Here is a 21,986-nt window from a genome sequence, read left to right as displayed (position 1 = left end):
GACACTTCTACCAGTACTAATAAGGAGAGTTTAAAAGAATTTGACCAGGGGCGCCTGGGTGGTGCAGTCGGTTAAGCGTCCGACTTCAGCCAGGTCACGATCTCGCCGTCCGTGAGTTCAAGCCCCGTGTCGGGCTCTGGGCTGATGGCTCGGAGCCTGGAGCCTGTTTCCAATTCTGTGTCTCCCTCTCTCTCTGCCCCTCCCCCGTTCATGCTCTCTCTCTGTCCCAAAAATAAATAAAAACGTTGGAAAAAAAAAAAAAAATTTAAAAGAATTTGACCAGTGTTTTATGTTTGCTGGAAACTATTACGGTTTTTCTTTAGAGAAACAGCTACACATACTCACTTGATACTGTACTTTAGCTTTTCCGCAATATTCTTCTTTGGAATGGACTCCTCCCAGATGACACGTTGCAAGAACTAGGACTCGGGAAGCTGCTGAATCGCTACCTTATGACAGCTCTTCTTACTGCCAGTCCTGGGCCAGATGTTGTTAAAAAGTGCAGCCAGGTAAGTATGTAGGAATGGATTCTTAAAATCTGTTTTGTGAGGTACCTGGCCAGCTCAGTCAGTAGAACATGTGACTCTCGATCTCAGGGTCATGAGGTCAAGTCCCATTTTAGGTGTAGAGATTACTTTTTTCCTTTAAAGTTTAAAATCTATTTTGTAACAGAGTAATTAAAATTGTGGTACTCACATAATAACAAATCAATTTAATAGACTAGAAACCCAAAAGCAACCAACACCTCAGTAAGAATTAGTATACTGGTTTGAATTATCACCAGCAGGGAGAAGAAAAAGTAGTAAATAGTGGTAAACCAACTAAAATAGTATTAAATCCTCACTTCTCAGTAAATACCAATATAAATTTCAGATGAAATAAAGTATAAAAATGAAACTATAAAATATTGTACTAGGAAGATAAATATAGCTGATGGTAAGGGAATCCTTTTGAACTTAAAAGAAGAAATGAGCGAAAAAAGGTAAGTGATTTGATGATGAATGTGTAAAACTTCAGTGAATCAAAAAGCATTAAATATCAGGATTATTTATTTGATTATTGTTAAAACTGGAGGATAGGTTCGTTGGGGTTACCATACTTCTTCCTTCTCCTGTTTGAAATTTTCTACAATGAAAAGTTTAAAAGAAAGGGAGCTGAAAAACTGATAAAAGTTGTAAACCATAACAAGGATTAATATCTACATTTTTAAAAAGCTCTTTAAAATTAGTAAACAATTCAGGTATTCCAATTAAAAATGGCCAAAAGACATGTAACAGGAAATTCACCAAAAAAAGAATATATAAAAATAATTTCTAATAATTCCTAAACACACAGAAAAGATTAAGAATACTAATAATCAGAGAAATGCAAAATAATACAGTAAGAATATTATTTTACCTGTTATGCTGGCTGGGTTTTGTTTTGCTTTGTTTTTTTTGCTGTTATTTCCTAATTGCTTGTATTGTCAAAAGCATGAGGAAACCACAGTCACATCATGTCAGGGGCACCTCCAACGTGTGGTGCAGAGGTTCTGAGAAACAGTCCACTGCTGCAATAGGGGATAGAACTCTGGAGACTTCTGGCATGATGGCTACAAAACCTTTAAAGTTCTTATCTTTGACTTAGTAATTTTACCTCAAGGAATTTATCCTAAGTTAAAAATCCGAGATGCACATAAGAATTTGTTAAAACAGAAAATTCAGCGGAGTAAATTTGAGATCTAATGAATTGGGCAGCATTCCACATAGCAAGCAGAGACATCTCTCAGGAGTTGTACAAAATGGAAGATTTTCATAAGAAAGAGGGTGGAGCAAAAAAGCTATTAGCAAAAGAAAAGGATTGTTTCAGGCCAGGAGTTTGTCTTATACTGGGGAGGAGAAGGCCACCTTTTTAATCATGATGACAACCTCACTAGTGCCTCTCCAGAAATTTCAGGATTGAAGGTTAAGAAGTGGCATTCCTGGGCTGACTTGAAACTACAGTGAAGTCTTGGGTTTGCTGTTGTAAAGAGCTGTTTCTACTGGAATTTAAATACAAAGAATATTATTGTAGCATTACTTATAATAGCCGGAAACAACTTAGATATCCAAAAACATTGTTCACCAGATAAGTCATTTTTAAGAATTTCAGAATATGGAAAAATGTTTATAATATAAACTTTAAAACAACATAAAACATTGGATTGCAATTCCTACCCCACTCTGATTTCTTGGGCTATGGTTTTTATATCACATAGTTTTAAACTACATTATCTCCCCAAAATTGAATTCAATGCCCATGCTCTGTATTTCACGTTCAGTTTAGTCCTCTTTGACCAGAAGAGTCTATCAGAAGTAGAGAAGATGACACAGGACATTCCCTCCACAGCTTGTGGCTAGATAACCATGCTAAGACAGTGTGGCTTTAAGTCCTGGGATCATTTATGGAAAAGTGAAGGAGTTTTGTGGAAATCTTATTGAGATTGGTGATACAAACAAGTGAAAAGCATGTGCAAATAACTTTAAATTTCAGTCCAGTAAGGGCTAGTATTTAAACCTTGGAAAAGAGCTAAATATTTGTACCCCTCGGCAGTCCATGTTTCCCCATTTTTTCTGGATAATTGAAAAAGGTGATTAAAGAATAGGCTAAATCTTTGCCTCAACTGTGTTTTGAAAAGCATACATTCCAGAACTTCCACTTAACATTTTGTAATGTGTACAGGGTATATATTCCCCCCCCCAACTTTACATTTGTAAGTACTGATCTTGATATTACCAACTATAACATAACCTGTTTGTCAAAGAGTGTCTTTGTATATGATCTCAGGTTTTTCCTTTCTCTCATTCTCTCTTTCCTTCTAGTCTTCTTCTGCTCTGAGGAAATTTTCTTTTTTTACTTTAACATTTTTCTGTTTTTACCAAACTTTTCCCCAATCATTGGGGAAATATAGGTAATGCTGCATTACCTATAGCATAATAGTAAAGTGGTATTTTCCCCAAAAAAGAAAAATTGAATGTAATTGACTCTTTATACTGCCATGAACTTTTAAAGCAGTGTATTAAATTAGAAGATCAGAGCCATAATTCTTTTATTCTGTACCACTAAATTTATTCTGTACCACAAATACCACTAATGATTAGTCATAAAGAATAGCCTATTTTAAGCTCTTAGCATTAAAATATAGGATTTTTTTGAAAGTATAACCCTTGACCGAGAAAACTTCTCAAAATATAATCAACCATAAGCCATAAAATGGGAAAATATACAACCTGCATGATCACTATAAGGATTAAATGAGATGATTGATGTTAGCAAAAGGCCTTAGATAACTGTTGTTACTAAAAAATGACTGTGTATTTTGATTAACAGATAGCAGCATATTTACCAGCAAAATGGTTCCAAAGCTCTGCCACGAGAACGTCTATTCCCCAGCTAGAAAACTTCATTCAGTTCTTGTTGCAGTCTGCACAGAAATTATCCAGAAGTGAATTCAGGTAATTGTGCACATTTGTATCTCTATAAGCATAGTTCAAGGTTTCTTTTTTACACTCAGCGATTTTTAGGAAAATTTGTACTTTCACTCTACTTCTGGAAAAACTCTGTGGAGGGGCCCCTGGCTGGCTCGGCTGGAGCATGCCACTCTTGATCTCGGGGTTGCAAGTTCAAACCCCACATAGAAATAACTTAAAAACAAAATCTTTAAATCAATAAATAATAAGTCCTTAGAGACTATCACTATAGAATTAGTAGATATTTTCATGTGCAATCTTAGGAATCACTATTTTATACTCACACCTCACGCATAATAGTTCATGTCTTTTTTTAACATTTACATATTTATTTTGAGCAGAGAAGGGCAGAGAAAGAAGAAAAGGAGAGAATCCCAAGCAGCCTCTGCGCTGTCAGTGTAACACAGAGCCTGACACGGGGCTCGATCTCACAGTTCCTGGGATCATGACCTGAGCCAAAATCAAGAGTCAGACGCCTAACTGACTGAGCCACCCAGGCGCCCCAGTAGTTCATATTTTTAAATGTAAATCTCTTCCAAAGTAAGCATTTCCAGAAAACTATTGCACAGGGGATTTGGGAAACTATAAATCAAAAACCTCTTATAGCATGTTTTCAAAGTGTTTTTCATTTTCCTAGCCATTTTAAAACCTCAGTAATTGTTAAGTGCAGGTCTGCAGCCTGATGTTTACCCAGGAGTAGCTAGGTCTGTTTTGGGTGTCTCATTCACCTCACTAGATGTTTAGGGGTTTAAGTACAGTTGCGTTCTGATTAAGCACTTCTCCAAAATAAAACTAAAGCATTTTTAAAAATAAAAAACCAAGGGGCGTCTGGGCGGCTCAGTCAGTTAAGCAACTGACTTCGGTTCGGGTCATGATCTCACGGTTCATGGGTTCGAGCCCCGCGTCGGGCTCTGTGCTGACAGCTCAGAGCCTGGAGCCTGCTTTGGATTCTGTGTCTCCTTCACTCTCTATTCCTCCCCTGCTCGTTCTCGGTCTCTGTCTCTCAAAAATAAATAAATGTTTAAAAAAAAATTTTTTTAATAAAAAAACCTAGATTTGTAGCATTTCTGTGGGTAAATATTCCCACTGAGACTCCCACCATAATAGCCCATACAAAGCTGATAGCCCCCATGCCACAACTCAGCTTTCTGATGATAGCTTTAACTTTTTACAGCCATTCACATTAAAATTTGCCAGCATACACATCTAATAAGAGTCTATATTGGAATGCTTATTTGGAAAAGGTAAAGTCTGGAATATGAGATACTGGCTTAAACTTTTTTTCAGATTAACAATTAATGGTTCCCTGTCTCATGCACTTCATTTTCCTTTTTTTGTTTCCCAGGGATGAAGTCAAAGAAATAGTTCTTATTCTGATGAAAATAAAAGCTTTGAATCAAGCAGAATCCTTCATAGAAGAATGTCACCTAGACCATCTTAAATCAGTAATTAAAGAAGTTTGAGCAAACTATGGGAAGTACTAACGTGAGATTTTAATGTAACCACTCATGGCTCATTTGCTCGGGGCGGCGGTGCCCGCAGGACTCCCTCCATTCCTTCCCCTTATTTTACCTTCTGGTATCGCGAAAGGCTGCCCCTCTGTGGTGTTTGCAGGAAGTAAGCCCACAGGAGCAGTAAGAGTTAACATACTTCCCTTTGATTCTTTGGACTTCTTTTCCACTGTAAGAGAGGAGTTGGGGAAACCTTGCTGCTTTGGCTTTGGTGAGTCTTCTGAACTGATCGTAGCAACATCTGTTACTTCTCTTCATCCCGTCTCTATTCACAAAAAATTAAAATGGAAATCTTAATTGGAATGAATCATTTGCTAAGGGTTAACTGATTAAGGTATTTTAAGGCTTTTGATAACTATTGATGGTCAAATTGACCTTCAGAAATCTGTACCAATGTATTGTGCCAAAACAAGTGTAATAAGCCGGCAAAACCCCCCCGCCATAGGTGTTTTGTTTTTTTTTTAACTCAGTACAAATTCAGTAGATGTAAAAATTTTAATTATTCTTTTGGCTTAAATTATTAAGTACTTTTTTGGCCATTTGTAATTCTTTTTGAAATCCACTCATGTTAATGGCTTTGTAAGAACTTTGTTTTAAAGATACCAATGTTTTGTCTATCCTATGTTACTGTTTTCCGTAGTCATTTTTTCTCTTAATGTATGATGTTTTTAGTGTGCTAACATTACTTGTTAGGTACTTAGATTTCTCTTCTGTTAGGGTTTTTGTCATTGGTGATAGGCTTAGACAGGATACACGTATTTTGAATATTCAGAACATGTAATAAACTTTCCGATAAAGTATTTGTGTAATTGAAAAGAGACTGAAAGTTTCTCAAAATGAGTTTACTAATAATTTTTTCTTAAATCTGTCCATTAAATAACTCCAGGGTGACCCTGAATATATATTTTGTAAATTATTGCCCCAAAGAATATCAGGAAAAAAAATACTATATTGTAGGACTTCAGCATGTGGCTTCTGACATTTTCACCTCTAGTTTTGAAGCCGTGTATTTTTTTTTTTTTTTAACATTTATTTTGAGAGAGACAGAGCATGAGCAGGAGAGGGGCAGAGAGAGAGGGAGATAGAATGCTAGCAGGCTTTGCATGGTCAGCATACACAGCCCAACGTGGGGCTCGAACTCACGAAACCATGAGATCATGACCTGAGCCAAAATCAAGTGTCAGATGCCTAACCGACTGAGCCACCCAGGTGTCCCTGAAGCTGTGTATATTTTAACAGATTGATGTGTTATTTCTATTTGTGATTCACTAGTATGAACAGTTTGAATGCTCTTTTAGTTACACAAATTATATAAGAATAGGATCTCTTCCAGAAAGCATTTATCATTCCTGCACCAATTATTGTCCCAGAGGTAACTGCTGTTTTCATTTTAATGTTACCATTTCAGACTTTTTCTCTACTTACATAAACGTACATGTGTATGTTAACACAAAAGGCAGATCTTTATTGCATATGAAATTTTAGTTTTAATAAAGTGTACATTTGGAAATTTCCCTTTTGTAATTTTTTTAATTTTTTAAGTTTATTTGAGAGAGCACAAGCAGGGGAGGGGCAGAGAAGAGAGACAATCCCACAAGGCTCCCCACCATTAGCACAGAACCCAACGTGGGGCTCAAATTCATGAGCTGAGATGACTTGAGCTGAGATCAAGAATCGGACACTTAACCAACTGTGTCACCCAGGTGCCCCTGCATTTTTAATTAAAGCTGTGTTGGACATGTTTACATTTTTAACTTGGTTAGATTTTTCTTTTTGTGGAATGGGAAATATTAGAACTGCTTTCAAAACTACAAATTGCTTTAAAATCCCAATAATTTAACTCATAGTAGGCTTCATTATACTTGGAGTTTGAACCTCAAGATTTTTATCCGTCATATACTATAATGGAGGATAATCAAAAACATATGTGAAACTTCTTTAATCCCCAGTGCAGGTTTTTTTCTCTTCTTCCTGTTAACAATTCATCTCACATCTCAATTCTCTCCCTGGATTTTTTTCAGCTTTTCGTTCATATAAAGAATATGAAATTTTAAAAAGTCATCTTTCTTATTCTGTAAAAAAAACTTATATTGGCTCTTAGGAACCCAAAAATGGACACTAAAAACACCGCAAAACAATTGATTTTTGCATTTCTTAGGCCTGTGACAAAATATTTATGTAGAGGACTCCCAAGAAATACCATATATGATTCAAAACCTGAAAAAGCTATAACAATAACAGACCAATATCCCTCATGAACACAAGAATAAAAGTCCTTCAAACATTAGCAGATTGAACCTAGCAATGTATTAAAAGGATAATACATCTTGACCAAATAGGTTTTATTCCAGGAGGGCAAGGTCTATTTAACATTAGAAAATCAATATGATTTACCTGTGAACAGAGGAAAATATCCTATCAATGATTATAGAAAATGCACTGGACAAAATTCAACATCCTCTCACAATACAAACCCTAGGAGTTAAATTCCTCAGTCTTACAAAGAGCATCTGCAAAAGAACATCTACACTTAACATCATACTTCATGGTGAAATACTAAGCAAACCAAGGATGTCTGCTCTCACCATTTCTGTTCAACACTGTTCTGTAAGTCAGAGCCATACAGTCAAGAAAAAGTCATAAAGAATGGAACACAGGAGCTTAGAATAGTCATTCACAAATGATATGGCTGTTTACACAGAAAATCTTACTCCGCAAGAAAAAGAGAACCAGCCAGAACTAATAAGTGAATTTAGCAAGATCTTAGAAAAATCAAAGCCTGGGGCATGCTGGTGATCTGATTAGAAAAAGTTTAAAAACAGTAACATTCTAGTAGCAAAAAAAAACATCAAATACGTAGGAACAAATTTATAGATCTATGAGACCTCTGCACTAAAGAGCAAAACTTTGCTGAGAAGATGAAAACTTGGACTTGAGAGACATCATGTTCGTGAATTGGAAAACAGTTTTCGGTTAAGGTGTCTATTCTCCATAAATTGATTTATACTTCGCAATCCCTATCAAAATTCCATTAGACTTAAAAAAAAGACTGGTTTGTTAATATATTAAAAATTATGTAGAAGTGCGAAGACCTTACAAGAGCCAAACCTTAAGTTGGAAGACATGCTTATCTGCTGTCAAAATTTAAAGGAGGCATCTGGCTGGCTCAGTGGAAAGAGCTATGACTCCTGAACTCGCGGGTGTGAGTTCGAGCCCCACGCTGGGTGTAGAGATTACTAAAATAAACTAACAAAAAACTTAGATGAAGTTTAAGTAATCACGACTGTGGTATTAGAATCAGTCAAGAGCCCAGAAACAGATGTACACAAATTTTGACCAAGATGGCAAGTTAATTCAGTGGGAAAAGGAAAGTATAACAATATTGGTGAAACGAATGTATGAAATAAAAAGCCTTGACTCTTATTCTCTACTCGGACACACACACACACACACAAAATCATGGATTTAAACGTAGAACCCAAAAAGTATGTAGGAAAAAAAAATATCTGAGATTTCTTGGACACAAAGTACTAAACGAAGAAAAAAAAAAAGGACAAGTTGGACTTAATCAAAATTCAAAATTTACACATCTTAGGTCCTCTGGGAAGTACAGATTAAAACCACCATGATACACCATTTCACATGCACTAGCATGGGGAAAAAAAAAAAAAACTAACATCCACAAATGCCAAGAATGTGAAGCCACTGGAACACTCCTATGTTGCTGCTGGAAGTATAAAATGGAACAACCTCTTTGGAGAACTATTCATCAGTTTCTTAGTAAAGTTAAACATTCATTTGCCATACGATTCAGCAAAACCATTCCTGAGCATTTATGCAAGAAAAAAATATGTCGGGGCGCCCAGGTAGCTCGGTTGAGCATCCGATTTTGGCTTAGGTCGTGATCACACAGTTTGTGGGTTTGAGCCCTGCATCAGGCACTGTGCTGACCTCTCAGCCTGGAGCCTACTTCGGATTCTGTGTCTCCCTCCCTCTCTGCCTTTACCCTGCTCCCCCTGTCTCTCTCTCCCTCTCAAAAATAAACATTAAAAAAATGTATATGTTCACAAAAACATGAGTATACATAACTGTTGATAAGAGCCTTATTAATAGCCCAAAACAGAAGGTATAACTGGTGTATTCATAAAATGGAAAACTACTCAGCATTAGAAATGGGCTAATGCATATAACTTAATCTCAAAAACATCATTAAATGAAAGAAGTTAGAAAAGAATACATACTTTATGATTCAACGTAAGAACAGACCTAAAATGATGGAGGAATGAAAATAGACGAGGAATCTGGTAGTGATGGAAATACTCTATAACATGATTTGCATGATGGGTACAGGAGTGTATTCAAAGTTAATTCATTGAATGGAAAACCTAAGATCTGTGTGTTTTATTGAATGTTATAGTGGTGCATCAATTTTTTAAAATACTTTATAGATCAGACCAGTGTCTGGAATAGTGAACTATCTCACACACTGTTACCCATGGGCTGAGTACCGTTGAATACCATACTAATTGTTCTTCGTGATACTTTCTAAAGTCATTAGATGTTAACCAAGGAAAACTGGTAGGGATATCCAGAGATACTTTTGTTTTTAACATACCTAGTCCATTAGACCAGTGTTGGATTTGTTTATTATTATAATTGAGAGAGACAGACGGAGTTAGAGTGAGTGGGGGAGGGGCAGAGAGAGGGGAGAGAGAGAGTCCCAATCTGCACTGTCAGCACAAAGCCCAAACTCACAAACCAGGAGATTATGACCTGAGTCAAAATCAAGAGTCAGACGTTTAACCGACTGAGCCACCCACGCGCCACTAGACCAGTGGTTTTCAACCCCTTTTCCACCCAAATGAACCTAAACCTAACACATTTCCATCAAGAATAGTACCTTAGAATCACTGCCCTGAAGGATTTCACATAAGGGATTCAGTGTGATCTGCTAACCAGAAATGCCCCCAGGAAAATTCTGTAAGAGAATCAAGGACTAATTTATGTTGACAATATTCTCTTAGTCAAGTCGCATGGAGTTAGTCCAGAGAAATGTGAATTAATGTCAATAAAGATTTGACATTTAATAAAAAGCCTGTAAAAAGAGGATTCAGGTTGACGATTCAATTGAGTATTTTCATGTAGACGGTTTCAAGACAGAATTAAGTATCTATAGACCCAACAGTTCCCAAACTGAGCTGAGATGCCCTGGGCACTGTCGTAACCCACAGGACATTGTGGGGCATTTTAAATTCTCAAGGGAGACAGCAGTACTCAACACCACTCACAAACCACTGGAGCTTCTAGCTCAAGGCTGTTCAGTGTCAACGTTAGATCATGTTACAGTACTTTAGAAGACAACACGTATTTGTGAAGCTGGGTTTCCAGAGGCCGCTGTTAAAAGCAAATGGAGACCAGCCTTGAAAATTCCCTAAGCAGGCAAAACCAGTTTAGTCCTACAAGCAAAGCTTAATTTAGCTTATTTTGCCAGACTGACGACCTGGGTCATTTCTTGTTTACACCTCTAAAAATCATAAATAAAACTTAAACTGTTTCCCAAGGTTGGTATGAGGTAACCACTGACCAATTCACTATCATTTAAGAAAATTCTAATATAACCAATGAATTTAGAATAAACTGTCACTGCTTTCTCACTATATAAACTGCTCACACCAACATACAACTGAGGGGCATCCAGCTGCTCAGTCAGAAGAATGTGAGACTCTTGATTTCGGGGTCATGAGTTTGAGCCCCACATTGAGTACAGAGATTACTGAAATAAATAAAACTTAAAGACACACACACACACACACACACACACACCCCTGAGCTTTATTCCATGTTTTGGTTTAAGTGCTCACACACCCCTGAGCTTTATTCCATGTTTTGGTTTAAGTGCTCCCAGTTTACAAACTATTTTTAATTGCTACTTTGGTGATTCACTGGTTTTATTTGTTATTTCTGAACTTCTGACACTGTGATAAAAGCAAGTACCTCATGAAATTCTATGTGGAACAGAAAATGAGTAGTAATGTCCAATTTGATTCCAAGGTTTGATAAGTTGCTTAGGGTCAGATACACAAAACCCAATCAGTAATTATAATTTAAGGATGCAATATTTTAAATGTGTATTATTTTTAAATATTTAGACCTAACTGGTTAATAAATAGTGCTAAGCATGGGGCACCTGGGTGGCTCAGTCGGTTAAAGCATCAGACTTCAACTCAGGTCATGATCTCACGGTTTGTGAGTTCGAGCCCCGCATTGGGCTCTGTGCTGACAGCTCAGAGCCTGGAGCTTGCTTCAGATTCTGGGTCTTCCTCTCTCTCTGCCCATCCCCTGCTCACACTCTGTCTTTAATAATGATTAAAATTTTTTAAATAAAGTAATAAATGGTGCTAAGCATTTCTTGTGGTCTAGGGGGCCCCATTAAAAATTCCTTAAAAAACAGGGGCACCTGCAGGGTATAAAATCAATGCACAGAAATCGGTTGCATTTATATACACCAATAATTAAGCAGCAGAAAGAGAAATGAAGAAATTGATCCCATTTACAACTGCACCAAAAACCATAAAATACCTTGGAATAAGCCTAACCAAAGAGGTAAATTTCTACATGCTGAAAACTATAGAAAGTTTATGAAAAAAATTGAAGACACAAAAAAATGGAAAAATACTCCATGCTCATGGATTGGAAGAACAAATATTGTTAAAAATGCAATAGCATTTCTACCGAAAGCAATCTATGCATTCAATGCAATACCTATCAAAATAACACCAACATTCTTCACAGAGCTAGAACAAACAACCCTAAAATTTGTATGGAACCAGAAAAGACCCCAGTAGCCAAAGCAATCTTGAAAAAGAAAACCAAAGCAGGAGGCATCACAATCCCAGACTTCAAGCTGTACTACAAAGCTGTAATTATCAAGACAGTATGACACTGGCACAAGAACAGACATTCAGATCAATGGAACAGAATAGAGAGCCCAGAAATGGACCCACAAACATATGGCCAACTAACCTTTGACACAGCAGGAAAGAATATCCAATGGAATAAAGACAGTCTCTTCAGCAAGTGGTGCTGGGAAAACTGGACGGTGACATGCAGAAGAATGAACCTGGACCACTTTCTTACACCATACACAAAAATAAACTCAAAATGGATGAAAGACCTAAATGTAAGACAGGCCATCAAAACCCTCGAGGAGAAAGCAGGCAAAAACCTCTTTGAGGGGCGGCTGGGTGGCTCAGTCAGTTAAGCGTCCGACTTCAGCTCAGGTCATGATCTCGTGGTCCATGAGTTCGAGCCCCGTGTCGGGCTCTGGGCTGATGGCTCAGAGCCTGGAGCCTGCTTCCGATTCTGTGTCTCCCTCTCTCTCTGCCCTTCCCCCACTCATGCTCTGTCTCTCTCTGTCTCAAAAATAAATAAACGTTAAAAAAAAAATTTAAAAAAAAAACCTCTTTGATGTTGGCCACAGAAACTTCTTACTCAACACATCTCTGGAGGCAAGGGAAACAAAAGCAAAAATGAACTACTGGGACCTCATCAAAATAAAAAGCTTCTGCACAACAAAGGAAACAATCAGCAAACCTAAAAGACAAGTAACGGAATGGGAGGAGATATTTGCAAATGACATATCAGATAGAGGGTTAGTATCCAAAATCTGTAAAGAACTTATCATACTCAACACACACAAAAATAATCCAGAGAACAAGGGCAAAAGGCATGAATAGACACTTTGCCAAAGAAGATATCCAGGTGGCTAACAGACACATGAAAAAATGCTCAACATCACTCATCATCAAGGAAATACAAATCAAAACCACAATGAGATGGCCCCTCACCCCTGTCAGAATGGCTAGCATTAACAACTCAGGCAACAACATGTTGGAGAGGATACGGAGAGAGAGGATCTCTTTTGCACTGCTGGTGGGAATGCAAACTGGTGCAGCCACTCTGGAAAACAGTATGGAGGTTCCTCAAAAAACTAAAAATAGAACTACCCTACAACCCAGCAATTGCACTGCTAGGTATTTACCCAAGGGATACAGGTGTGCTGTTTCAGAAGGGCACGTGCACCCCAAAGTTTATAGCAGTGCTATCGACAATAGCCAAAGTATGGAAAGAGCCCAAATGTCCATCGACGGATGAATGGATAAAGATGTGGTATATACATACAATGGAGTGTTACTTGGCAATCAAAAAGAATGAAATCTTGCCATTTGCAACTATGTGGATGGAACTAGAGGATATTATGCTAAGCGAAATTAGAGAAAGACAAATATGACTTCACCCATAAGTGGAATTTAAGATACAAAACAGATGAGCATAAGGGAAAGGAAGCAAAAATAATATAAAAACAGCGAGGGGACAAAACATAAAAGACTCTTAAATACAGAGAACAAACTGAGAGTAGCTGGAGTTGTGGGTGGGGGGCATGGGCTAAATGGGCAAGGGGCCCATCCCACTTGTTGGGATGATCACTGGGTGCTATATGTAGGGGATGAATCACTGGATTCTACTCCTGAAATCATTGTTGCACTATATGCTCACTTGCATGTAAATTTAAAAAAAAAGCAAAAACAAATGAACAAAACAGGAGCACCTGGGTGGTTCAGTTGGTTAAGCATCTGACTCTCAGTTTTGGCTCAGGTCATGATCTCACAGGCTCATGACTTCAGGTCTCAAGTCAGGTTCCATGCTGTCAGTGAGGAGTCTGCTTGGGATTCTCTCTCTTTTCCCCCAACCCCTTCTCTCTCTCTCTCTCAAAATAAGTAAATTAAAAAAAAAAAAAAAAAAAAAGATTAAAAATGTCTTAAAAACTAAATGTTCTATAAAGTGAGAAAGAACCACTGATAGCTTTTTCACTGAAAAACACAGAATGTTCCTAGACACATTTGGACTTATTTTTGTATAAGATTTTATTTTTAAGTAATCTCTACACCGAATGTGGGGCACAAACTTACAACGCCAAGGACAAGAGTTGCACGCTCTATCCACTTAGTCAGCCAGGTGCCCCATTTGGATTTCTTAAAGCTAGAGAGGGAAAAACATAGGGAAATGACTTCCCTATTGTGCTCAAATTTTTAGGAACACCTCTAGGATTTTTAAATCATAAACGACTATTATAGACCATTAAATTTCATAAATATCTGCCTGGTAGGGTGGCCAGCCTTCCCAGTCTGCCAGGACTAAGGTGTTTTTAAGATGCAGGGCTTCTGGTGCTAAAATCGGAGAAGTCCCCTGCAAACCAGGACAATTTGGTCACTCTACTGCCTTCACTGAAAACGCCCCAAGCATTTTAGTTAGAGGCCTAATTTAAAGCAAAATGACCTGCCTTGAATTTCACCTCCATTCTGCTGTTTCTATAGGAGGCAAAATGTTAAATGCAGTGATTCTCAGAACTAGTTGTACATTAGAATCACATCAGGAGCTTTTTAAAACACTAAAATCCATCACTGTCCTTGGTATTTTGATAAAGTCTGGAGACTTTTTACATTTTTTTTAAAAAGCTTTTATTTTTAAGTAATCTCTACACCCAACATGGGGCTCAAACTCACAACGCCAATATCAAGGGTTGCAGGGACCACTGATTAAGCAGCCCAGGCGCCCCTGGAGACTTTTTTAAAAACCGATTTTAAAAGAATTCTCAGGGGGCGCCTGGGTGGCTCAGTCAGTTAAGCATCCGACTCTTGGTTTCAGCTCAGGTCCTAATATTGCAGTTTGTGGGTTCCCTCCCCACATCAGGCTCTGTGCTGACTGTACAGAGCCTGCTTGGGATTCTGTCTCCCTCTCTCTCTGCCCCTCTCCTGCTTGTGTGCTCTAAAATAAGCATTTATAGATAGATAGATAGATAGATAGATAGATAGACAGACAGTTCTGGGGTGGGGCTCTGTCAGTTGAGTGTCTGACTCTTGATTTTGGCTCAGGTCATGATCTCACTGTTCATGGGTTCGAGCCCCATGTCAGGCTCTGCCCTGACAGCACAAAGCCTGCTTGGGATTTCTCTCTCTCTCCCTCTGTCTGCTCCTCCCCACCCCCTCTTTCTCAAAATGAATACATAAACTTTAAAAAGAAAACCAAAGAGATCTGACTCAGGCATTTGTGAGGTTCAACATTAGCCCCACCAGCCACCATCTGTGCCACTTCAGAACAGCTGCTTACCTCTCTAAAGCGATCTCATTTGTAAAATGGAGTAGAAGCACCTGTCTCATAAGGTTTGATGAACAATAAGAGACATGAGATGTCTTGCACAGTGTCTGGAACAGAGGAGCCCTTCTAATGGGTTAAAGACTAGCTTATCCCTGAAAACTGAAAAGTTAAATATATCATTCTTTTTCTAATAGGAAAAACCTAACAGTTTGAATGCTATGCATTATACAAAAGACTCAGGGAGTTATTTCTTTTAAACCATTAATTGCCCTACTGCAACGCTAAATGGAGTTTTAAACACAACACACTCTTGAGCAACATGATGGAATGTGCAGATTCAAGGTCTTGTCCTCCCACAGAAACATTGAAAGACAAGCAGGAATGGTCACAATCAACTTTTCCAGAACTTTGGGAAGCAGTCATGTTTATATTAACCAAGCGAACACAGGATCAAATAAAAGGCAACTTATAAAAAGGCAGGAAGTCACCAAGATACCAACATAGGTTGTTCCAGACTTCGTGCCTCCTCAAGAGAATTGACAAGTATGCATGGACACCACTGAAAAAACCTGGAACACAGAAGTGAGGCTGAAGCACCCTACACACACACACCACAGGGACCAAGACAGACTGCATTAAACAAGAGAAGCATCTACACGCTCACCACGTTGCCCCTCTTTAGGCTGAGGCAGCACCACAACAAGAGGCCTTCCCTGAGCCTGTGGTTCCCCCAGGGGGAAAAGAGAACACAGGATGGACATCCGGCATCCCCCCCCGCACATCTGGTCACTTACTGGGACTCCCACCCAGTCTTACCTCCAGGAAAAGCCTGGTCAGGACACTGGACACTGTGCTCGAGCAGAGAGAGCAGCAGGGCAGAGTTGACCATCCTCCGAGCAAAGCCAGTGACACCATTCAGCAGGAGAACCTGGGGGGCAAGTCAGCTTTGGTCAAGACCACAAACAGCCTACTTATCCAGACTTCAAGCTAGGCCCCCTGCTCCACCCAGGGTGGAGAAGAAAAATTTGTAACACTGCCGAGTGTAGCTCCTGGTCCCTCCTAACCGGGAAGCCTGACTACGAACACCTAAGAGGATGCTGAGAGCAGGCTTTCCTGCTTTTTCTGGGCGGGAAGCTACATCATAGGCCCAATCAGTGCTGAGTAGCTCTTGGCCCCATCTGAGTGGGAAAACTAACCAGGAACAGCTGGGAGGCTGCTTGGAGCTCACTCTCCTGCTCTATTTAGGTAGGGAAGCTAGTTGACAGCCCTTCCCACTGCTGAGGGTGGCTCCTGAATCCTGCTGGCCCAGAAAGCTTGGCTGGAACACTAGGAAAGCTCCATAAGCCTAGCAACACTTAAGTGGAGACTCTAGCAGGGTCAGCTGGCTCCATCGGGCCGGAGACTTCAGTGCACAGTCTTGTCCCATGTACTTCCCCAAACAAGTTGTGGTGCAGGACCTGGGACCTGTTCTGCTGCCCTGCTAGCACAGGGGGGCTAATTCATAATCCTACCTGCTGCTGAATATAGCACCTCATCCTGCCTAGTAAGCCTGACCAGAGAATGCAGGCAACCACAGAGCCCAATCTACAGCCTTGCTTGATCAGGGAAATAAGCCAGCAGTCCTATCCAATGTTCTCAGCCAGCAGCATCCCATGCCCACCTCAGAGCTCCAGCAGTGGCCTCACCCCAAAATAGACCCTGATAGCAAGTCCCGCCTGCCCAAGGATGCTACCAGCTGACAAGTCTAAACATTCAAACTGAGAAGATGGTGAAGAGCTTTCCCTGCCAAAGCAATCCTAAAAAGTCTAGAAGAGAGACTGCTTACTCAAATGTGTAGATACCAACATAAGGAGTCAAGGGTTGAAAAAAAAACAGATAAACATGACACCATAAAGAAACTAGTAAAACGCTAACAACTGACCCTAAAGAAATGGAGATCTGTGCACTGTCAGAAAAAGAATAATCCTCTTAAAGAAATTTAGTGAACTGCAAGAACACACACACACACACACACACACACACACGACTAAAGGAAGTTAGGAAAACAATGCATAAACACAATGAGAAGTCCAACAAAGAAAGAAAAGCCAAACAAACAGGAATCCTAGGGTTGAAAAATACAATGACTGAAGAATTCAATAGACAGCTTCAAAAGCAGACTCAACCACACAAAAGAAAGAATCAGTGACCTTGAAGATGGGACATTTGAAATTATCCAGAGGGGAAAAAGAAAAAAGAATGAAAAAGAGTGAAGAAAGTCTATGGAGCTTATGGGATACCATCAAAAGAAACAATATCATTATGGGAATTCCAGAAAGAAAAAGGGATAGAAAGTACAGTTGACCCTTCAAAAATGCAGGGGTTAGGGGTGCCAACCCCTACACACTTGCAAATCTACATAAAACTTTTGACTCCCCCAAAACTTAACTAATAGCCTATGACTTAACTAATAGCCTATGAGTGTTGGAAGCATTACTGATAACACAATTAACACATATTCTGCATATGGATTTAATATATAATACATATACTGTAATCTTACAGTTAAGCTAGAGAAGATAAAATATTAAGAGTATCACAAGGAAGAGAAAATATATTTACAGTACCACAGTGTCGAAAAAAAAAACCACGCACAAGTGAACCCACACAGTTCAAACCTGTGTTGTTCAAGATCAATTGTATATTTAAAGCAATAATCCTTGAAAATTTCCAAAACCTTGAGAGAAAAATGAACATCCAGATCTATGAAGACCAAAAGACCCCAAATAGGTTGAATTTGAATAGACCTACACTGAGACACATTACAAATTTTCAAAAGACCATTTATGGCAAGTCAACAGCTAACATATTCAATGGTTAAAGGTTCAAAGCTTTCCCTCTACTAAGATCAGGAACAAGACAAATGCACCCCCTCTCAACAGCTCCTATTCAACGTAGTACTGGAAATCCTAGCCAGAGCAATCAGGCAAGAGGAAGAAACAAAGGCATCAGATTGGAAAGGAGGTAAAATGGACTTTACTCGCACATGACATGATTTTATATGTACAAACTCCTAACAATTCTACCAAAAAACGTTCAGATCTAACCAAAGAATTCTGTGAAGTTCCAGGAAACAAAATTAACATACAAAAATCAGTAGTGTTTCTATAAACTAACAATGATTCTTGGAAAATCAGTGAAGTAAACAATCCCACTTACAATAGCATCAAAAATAATATAAATACTTAATAAATTTAAACAGGAAGTGAAAACTCTATACACTGAAAACTATACAATGCTGATGAAAGGAATCAAAGAAGACACAAATAAAGGGAACTGTATCTCATGTTCATGTATTGGAGGGATTAATATTGTTAAAATGCCCATACTACCCCAAACCATCTATAGATTACGTGGAATTCCCATTAAGATTTCAATGGCATTTTTTACCGAAAAGAAAAAAAAATCCTGAATTTACACGGAAAACAAATAGCCCAAGCAATCCTGAGAAAGGAGAACAAAGTAGAGGCATCACACTTGCTGATTTCAAGCTATATTTTAAAGCTATAGCAATCAAAACAGTATGGTCCTGGCTTGAAAACAGACATATAGACCAGTGGGATAGAATTGAGAACCCAGAAATAAACCCATGCCTACACAAGCAACTAATACATGACAAAACAGACAATACTCAATATAGTCTTTCAATAGATGGTGGTGGAAAATTTGCATATTCACATCCAAAAGAATGAAACTAGACCCCTGTCTTTCACCATTCACAAAAATTAACTCAAAATGAATTAAAGACTTAAATGAAAGACTGGAAACCATAAAACTCCTAGAAGAAAACATAGGAAAAGAGATTCTTCACATAGGTCTTGGCAATGATTTTTTGGATATACCACCTACATAAAGCTCAAGGAACAAAGTAAAAATGATTGGGACTACATGAAATTAAAAAAGCTTTTTGCGCAGCAAAAGAAAAGACAACCTGCAGAATGGGAAAACACACACAGGAATCTTATTCAGCCATAAAAAAGGAATTCCTGCCATTTGTGACGATACGGATGGAACTTTTCCCATGTTTTTTTTTTTGTTGTTGTTGTTTGTTTTGTTTTATATATGATTATTAATAAACTTTTTGTGGTAATTATTTCACAATGCATGAAAGTCATATCATTATGCTGTATACCTTAAACTTACACAGTGCTATAGGTCAACTATATTTCAATAAAACTGGAAAAAATAATAAACATAATGATAGGAAATCTTTGTGACATTTTTATTTGCCCTTTTGATGTGGCAGCAGTCTTGAAAATGGCAGCGGTAGTTTGTGTTGGACCTTGGTCCCCATTGCTGGAAGGAACAGAACAGACCACTGACAAATTATGGTTTATATCTACACTAGCCTATCCATGAGTGGAAGGACTGAAGCGGAGCACTCATCTCTGCTCTCACCTTAAACTCAGTCCAGAAAGCAACAGGTATTGCTCAAATATGGGTGTAAGGCAAACCAACAATCCACAAAGGCCTGGGTGAAAAGATATCATTGAGATACACAACAGATCACCTAAACACTGGGAGAAAAAGCTTGGGGGGGAGGGGGAACGGGGGGGGGAGTTCCTTTGGGAAATTAAGATACTCAAAAGCATATATTCAAAAGAAATTTAGAAAGCCACACGTACGCCAAGGACAAGAAGCATGGTAAGAAAAGAACCGAGAGGATCCTAAGTTTTCCACTCGGGCTATTAGGCTTAGTGCGAGCCTGGGTAAGTGTTGAGGGAATAACCCAGAAGAGACAATTGGCAAAGACTGGGAGAGGTATTTGTTTTAGCTCCTGGCTTTCAAGGAAATACTATCTAAGTACAAGTTAAGAAACAGACTCAGTGATCACACACAATAAGGAATCAAATCTCTGCAAAAATAGCTTGGAAACATCAGTAAACAAATGGACTGCAGTCCCATAATCGTAATAAAGGAAACTCTGGGGAAGGAGGGGAAATCTGATATCCAGAATCATACCATAATATTTAAATGTCCAGTTTTCAACAAAAAAAAAGTCAAAAGACATTCAAAGACACTGGAAAGTATGGCCACTCAAAGGAACAAAATAATAGAAAACATCCCTGGAGAACCACAGACATTGGAATTAACAGACAAAGCCTTCAAAGCAACTGTCTTAAATATACTCAAAGAACTAAAGGGAACCAGGGACAAGGAATTAAAGAAAATCAGAAAAGGGATAGGTGAACAAAATGAGAATATCCATAAATACACAGAAATTATCAAAAGGTACCAAACAAATTCTGAAGCTAGAAAGTAAAATAATTGAAATTAAAAGTTCACTAGTAGAGTTTAACAGCTAATTGTACCAAAATGGAAAATAGAATCAGCAAACTTGAAAACAGGACAATTACAGTGACCAAGTCTGAGGACTAGAAAGAAAATAGAAAGAAGAAAAGTGAATAGAGCCTGAGGAACTGGAGGGACACCAGCAAACAGACCAGCATATTATCAATGTCCCAGAAGAAAGAAGCAGAAGGAATATTTGAAGAAATAATGGCCAAATACATCCAAAATTTGAGCAAAGACATGAATTTGCAAATCAGAATCTCTGTGAACTCCAAGTGGGATAAATGTAGAGGCCCACACCAAGACAGTAGAATGAAACTGTCGAAAAACAAAGGCAGGGAGAATCTTGAGAGCAGCAAAAAAGAAACGTTCTTCCTCAAGATCAAAAGATCCTCAATAAAAGTAACAGCCAATTCTCAGCAGAAACCATAGAGGCCAGAATGCTATGGGGTGACTATTTAAAGTGCTCAAATAATAATACCGCCAACCAATAATTCTGTATCTGGCAAAACCATCCTTCAAAAATAAGGGAGAAATGAAGACGTTCCCAGATAAACAAAACCCGAGGGAGTTCCTTGCAATCAGAGCTGCTCTACAGGAAATGCTAAAGGAGTACTGTGGGCAGAAAAAAAAGAACATCAGACAGTAACCTGAATCTGTATGATGAAATAAAGATCTCCAGTAAAGGTAAGTACAGACAAATGCATACAAAACAATTATAAATCCGTTATGGAGCACACACTCTATAAAGATAAAATCTGTGACATCAATAATATAAAGGCAGAACAGAACTTTGTAGTAGAGATTTTGTATGCTGTGGAAGTTATGTTAATATCAGTTCAAACTAGATTATTATAAATTTCGGATGTTAAATGTAATCTTCATGGTAATCACAAAGGAAACATATAACAAATATACCTGTAAAGGAATGGAGAAGACAATCAGTTCACTACAAAAAAATCAACAACACAGAAGAAAGCAGTAATGGAGAAAACGAGAAGCAAAAGGGGTATAAAATATAAAGAAAACAAATAACAAAATAGTAAGTCCATTCTTTTTACTAATTGACTTAAATGTAAATGTATTAAACTCTCCAAACAAAAGACAGAGATTCTCAAACAGATAAAAAAAACAAAACACAAGATCTAGCTCTATGCTGTCTATAAGAAACTCACTTTAGTGCCAGACACAAAAGGTATGTGTGTGTGTGTGTGTGTGTGTGTGTGTGTGTGTATGTATGTATATATATATAATTTTTTTTTTTTTAAAGTAAAGTCTACCCCCAACATGGGGCTTGAACTCACACCTTGAGATTAATAGTCCCATGCTCTACTGGGGAGCCAGCCAAGCTCCCCAAAAAAGATACTCTCTGTAAACAGTAACCAAGAGAGCAGAGGTGGCTGTAGTAATATCGGGCAAAATAGACTATAAGCAAAAAACTGTTACAAGAAACAAAGTATATTACATATTGATAAGTCAATTCATCAAAAAGATAGAATAA

The 21,986-nt window shown here is 38.3% G+C and overlaps 1 protein-coding gene across 4 annotated transcripts in view; it reads left to right on the top strand.

Moving 5' to 3' along the window:
• Window positions 1-6,513, top strand: part of GCFC2 (GC-rich sequence DNA-binding factor 2) — a 56,391-nt gene extending 49,878 nt beyond the window's left edge. For all 4 annotated transcript variants that reach the window (XM_047852273.1, XM_047852275.1, XM_047852274.1 and 1 more), the window contains 3 exons: window positions 363-509; window positions 3,349-3,473; window positions 4,834-6,513. In XM_047852273.1, the coding sequence (XP_047708229.1) occupies window positions 363-509; window positions 3,349-3,473; window positions 4,834-4,951 (390 nt within the window). In that variant the 3' untranslated portion in view covers window positions 4,952-6,513. The remainder of the gene's footprint in view (window positions 1-362; window positions 510-3,348; window positions 3,474-4,833) is intronic.
• The last annotated feature ends 15,473 nt before the right edge of the window (window positions 6,514-21,986 follow it).

This window comes from Prionailurus viverrinus, chromosome A3 (genome assembly GCF_022837055.1).
Source record: "Prionailurus viverrinus isolate Anna chromosome A3, UM_Priviv_1.0, whole genome shotgun sequence".
Taxonomy (NCBI): Eukaryota; Metazoa; Chordata; class Mammalia; order Carnivora; family Felidae; genus Prionailurus; species Prionailurus viverrinus.
This window is presented reverse-complemented; position numbering and strand designations above follow the sequence as displayed.